This window comes from Poecilia reticulata, linkage group LG17 (genome assembly GCF_000633615.1).
Source record: "Poecilia reticulata strain Guanapo linkage group LG17, Guppy_female_1.0+MT, whole genome shotgun sequence".
Classification (NCBI taxonomy): domain Eukaryota; kingdom Metazoa; phylum Chordata; class Actinopteri; order Cyprinodontiformes; family Poeciliidae; genus Poecilia; species Poecilia reticulata.
The window spans coordinates 24,230,647-24,235,287 of record NC_024347.1 but is presented as its reverse complement, the minus strand read 5'-3'; the positions used below and the strand labels follow the sequence as shown (position 1 = coordinate 24,235,287).

Genomic DNA, 4,641 nt, shown 5'->3' with positions numbered 1-4,641 from the left:
GCAGGTGATCGGTTTGTGTGATCGGCAACAAGAGACCGTGATCGGTGATCACTGATCATGCACTTTTTCACGCGGCCGATTATGATCGGTGGCTGATCGATCGGCACACCTCTTTTAATATTTTATTACATGGTTAGCTGTAAAATCTGCCGAATGTGGCAATAAATTATTAGTAAAATTTACAATTGCATTTTTTTTTCGTCCACTTCACTACTCTGAGTTGGTCTTTCATATAAAAAGTCTATAAAATACACTGAAGTTTGTTTTGGTGTGGAAAACKTCAGGTGTTTTTTACAATCCGCTTACGAAGAAGCTGCTGACGTCAGATAAAAGTGCAACACATTCATCCCTTTGCTCAAAGAAACAGATTTTTCCTTTAGTTTTCCCAGAAAGTGACTCTGTTACCRGACTTGTGGACCTGAGAGATGTCCGGTCAAAAGACTCATTCTTAGCCGCTCCGGGTGACGTGTTGGATTCCGGTTTTATTTTTGGACGGTGGGGCAAAAGGGGGCAAACAATTTTTACTCTCTGCGGCTTCAGTTTTTCCTCTGGTCTCAGGTTATTTTTAGCCGAGCACCTACGCATTTAACTACTGGCCGACTGAAAATACTCTCTCTTCCCCTCACCCTGGAAAAACAGGAGGCCAGCAGGAGCCAAACAAAACAGAAGCTCTGTGACTGCTGCTCCTTCACTCCCAGAACACACTGCCACTCCTTTACGCGCTCCTCTGTCCTCCCTGCGTATCTGCTTCCATTGAAGTGCCGGGCCTCGTTCGCTGAGGAAGTTGTTTAAAGTTGTTGGTGGCAGCTGCAGGTCGACGCTCTCTGCGCGCTGCACACGCTCTTCAGAGGAACACAGAGGCGACTGTCGACCTGAGCCGAGTCACCGCATCGCGTAAAGGAAAACGCCGCKCTGCCGCACGTGAATGGGCCCTTCTGTGGTTGAGGCTCACACAACAAATGTATTGTGTTGCAACGTTTTTGGTTTTTTTGTTGTTGTTTTTTTTTTCGCTCCARCCATCTGCAGTTTGTTACGATTTTTTATTTTTATTTCTTTTAAATTAAGTGGCGTCAAAACAGCTCCAGCTCAGTTCTGGACTGACGCCTTTAATTAGCCGATCAGGTTGAACAAAAAATAAAACGCAGCTTTTACAGGTCTACACAGAAAATCTCATGGAAAATTAAACGGTCATGCCACATTCTCTGCTCTAAATAACAYAAAACCCCCTCTGACTCTTTAGAATAAGCAACATTTGGAGATAAATTTGACGTGTGGTTTTTAGGGCCAAACTTTATGATTTCTGGCTCTTTCTGTGTCTGCAACCAAATGATCCAGATGCATTTAAATGAACTTTTGTTGCAGACTTGTTTGGAAAAACGGACCCGTTTGGAAGCAGTTCTTTCGGCGGCAAAGGCAGCGGATTTGCTGACTTCAGTCACATGTCAAAGGTGAGCTCTTGTACTCATGAATCACTTGCACCATAAAGCGGTTTTCCACTGAATCTTGTGCTTTTCAGCCTTTACTTTCACCTTGACCRATCTCTGGTGCCTTTAAAAATCTGCTGTGTTCATAACTTTGTAAAATTGTTGACTGTTTTTCTTTCTGTTCTCTTTTTTATTATTATTCCTCACATGAGCAGAAGCCTGACCCTCCTAAGAAGAATGTGCCTAACCGGCCTGCGCCTCCCTACGGTAATCCTTCATTTCAAGTTCCTCTCTTTGTGTGTGTTAACGTTTGCAKTTTATTTYACACATCAACAKGTTAGTGCTCTTCACAAGTGGCATTCAACACTCTTCMGTAACATTTTACGACATCATTCTTTGTCAAAATATACAMATTTATTGGCACCAATGTGGTTAATATTTTGTACAATCCAATTTTGTTTTTTTAGCACAATAACAAATTTTTATGGGTGACAGACTGTCCCAGAATTTATTTATATAAACTTTTTTAAGTAACAATGCCAGTACAGACCCTCAATAASCTTTAATTTTTAACAACATTTAACACTGGAACTAGAAGAGATTTTAAATATCTAAAATAAATCAAACAACTGAGACAACGCATAAAATGGAAACTCTGTAAACAAAATTATACTTCTTTAAACAGGCTAATTGAGACCAGACTGAAGCCTTTAGTCATGCAGTCCGTGGTATGAAGAAAGACACGTGAAAAACAATCATACAAAATTTTCAGGATTGTTTTAATTTATCACGTGATTAATTGTAGATTATCATGCAAGGCTCTAAAAAATTTTAAGAATCTTAACTTTAGGCATATTTAAGACTGTTTTAAAAAGTCTTAAATATGCCATTATTTTCTGCAGCTGATGCTAAACTGTATTAAGCCGTAACTTTMGTAAATTACAACAAAAGGAAAATAAAGCCAAACTGGTGAACGACTCGTATTTTTTTATTTTTAGTCTCTCCATGTTGGCTCTGTGTGCCCGTTGCCGTGGCAACCGACTGACAGCAGAGGTTATGTTACGAACACATTTAGTCCGTAACGATATTATGTTTTCAGGTCTGATGTTGTTTTTGTGGTTACAAATAAGTAGTCGCCCAAAGCGAAGCAATAATTTCTGCGATGATTTTTTATTTATTTTTTTTGGTGGTGTTATTAATAAAGTTATAAACATTTTGGATCTTGGTGAATATTTTTGATTTGCGCGTCAAACCAGAGGTACGCGTTCGCTTCAGCGTCGTTGCGGCATTCAGTTCGTCTCCCGAAGACGAAGCTGCAGAGATCGACTCAAAACCTTCCTGAGATCGACTGGTCGATCACCATCGACTGGTTCGGCACCCCTACGATGAAAACCCTGAAGTCACATGCCACATCGCTTACGATGATTACTTACTGGCTTAATCAAGTTAAAAATAGCATCTGAAATCAGTACTTTTTCAGAAAGTTTTTGTTTGTTGCTTCTGTACAATAACAGTAAAGGTATTCTGAAAAGTGCAGATTTGAGACGCTGTTTTCAGCTTGCGTCACAGATCTTCCTCCATGCTTAAYGGTGACCAGAGATGCTTTATTTGTTTCACCTGCAGTGTTCACTAAAAGGTTTCTGAAGTCCATTGTACGAATTAAAATCCACATGTTTGCGTTTGTGATGGTAGGACAGGAAGGGATTTTCTTTTTTGCTTTCATGTCTCCCAAACAACCAGTTAACTTTTATTTGTAATCGAATAGAGNCCTCATCTGACGACTTTTTCAAGAGATCCAACAAGACGGACTTGTTTGGCTCTGGAGATCCTTTCAGTAGAAAACCCACACCGCCAGCCAAGGTGCGACTCTTTGTTTTTGTTTTTATTTTTAGTGCTAATTAATGTTCCCTTTACATGCAGCTTGATTTTGAATGTCGGAGGGAACTGCAAACTAAACAGCCTATTAATTCTCTGTTTYATTATATTTGTTTTGTTTTTTCAGCCGAGCRCCTTTGGGAGTGGCGACCCCTTCGCATCAAACAGCTCTCAAACAAAGGATTCAGGTAGGCTGCGTKTGCAGATATTTTCTTTGAGTCTTCATATTTATGGCCTAGTTAAATATGCAGAGTTGTTTTTAACAGGCTAAATGCAGAACCAATTAAAAACAATATGTTTTTATTTTTAGTTTCATGTATGTTGTACAGCACATAGCAAAGGTTAAAGGTCTTCACTCTTTGTCACCACAATCTTCAATGTATTTTATTGTGATTTTTCTGATTGAACATTTAAAACATTGCGCAAAGCTGTTCATAATTGAGGATTGAAAGTGATCTGTGTTTTTTTTTTTACCTTTCCATACACAAGTTTTAAAAAATCCACAATGCTGAAAAAATAAATAAAAAAGCTAAAATAAGGCAAATCTAWTACAGAAACTTATTTCATTTCCACGTTTTTATACGTAAAACATTATCAAAATCAAAATAGTGGTATATTTTACGTATGTTTTATCAAAAATGTTCAAAAGTCTGCCTTCATCTGAATTCAGAGCCACTGAATTAATTCTCTGAATTCTCAACTTTGCTGGGAATATTTGTGTTTCTGGAATTATTCTAGTTTTTGCCAAATTATTTCCAAACGAAGGTCAATCTGACTCAAGCTGGATCTTTGACTTCGACTAGGCCATTTGAACACATGAATATGCTTTGATGTAAACCTTTSYCACTGTCATTTTAAAAGATATTAAGAAATGTTTCCAGAGGTCATGAAAGGTCAACCAGCCCCCCAACTCCACCTTCTWTAAATCAGACAAAATTGATGTCGATCAACTCACCTACGTTTGTGCAGCAAWAGTTTGTGGTTTTGCTGCATTGGCTTTGAAGATATTAATGAAAGTTTAAAGGTCAAAAGGTCAACCAGCCCCATCACTTTTACAAAATCCAAATGATCTTAAAAATTTAATGAATATCTTCAAAGCCAAAACAGCACAAACAAAAAWTATTGCTGCACAAACGCAGTAGAGTTGATTGACATCAATTTTGTCTGTTTTGAAGAAGGTGGAAGGGGAGCTAGTTGACCTTTCATGACCTCTGGAAACATTTCTTAATACCTTCAAAATTTTAGTCACAAACGAAAATATTTGCTGCACAATTTTTGTTTAATTCAGATACTATTCTTATGTGATTTGGAGAAGGTGGGAGGGGCTTGTTGACCTTCCATG

The 4,641-nt window shown here is 38.3% G+C and overlaps 1 protein-coding gene across 1 annotated transcript in view; it reads left to right on the top strand.

Annotated features, from left to right (window-relative positions):
- eps15l1b (epidermal growth factor receptor pathway substrate 15-like 1b) overlaps window positions 1-4,641 on the top strand; it is a 31,659-nt gene that overhangs the window by 16,430 nt on the left and 10,588 nt on the right. Inside the window, exons 18-20 of the mRNA XM_008434563.1 lie at window positions 849-921; window positions 1,363-1,448; window positions 1,640-1,691. Coding sequence (XP_008432785.1) covers window positions 849-921; window positions 1,363-1,448; window positions 1,640-1,691 — 211 coding nt within the window. The remainder of the gene's footprint in view (window positions 1-848; window positions 922-1,362; window positions 1,449-1,639; window positions 1,692-4,641) is intronic.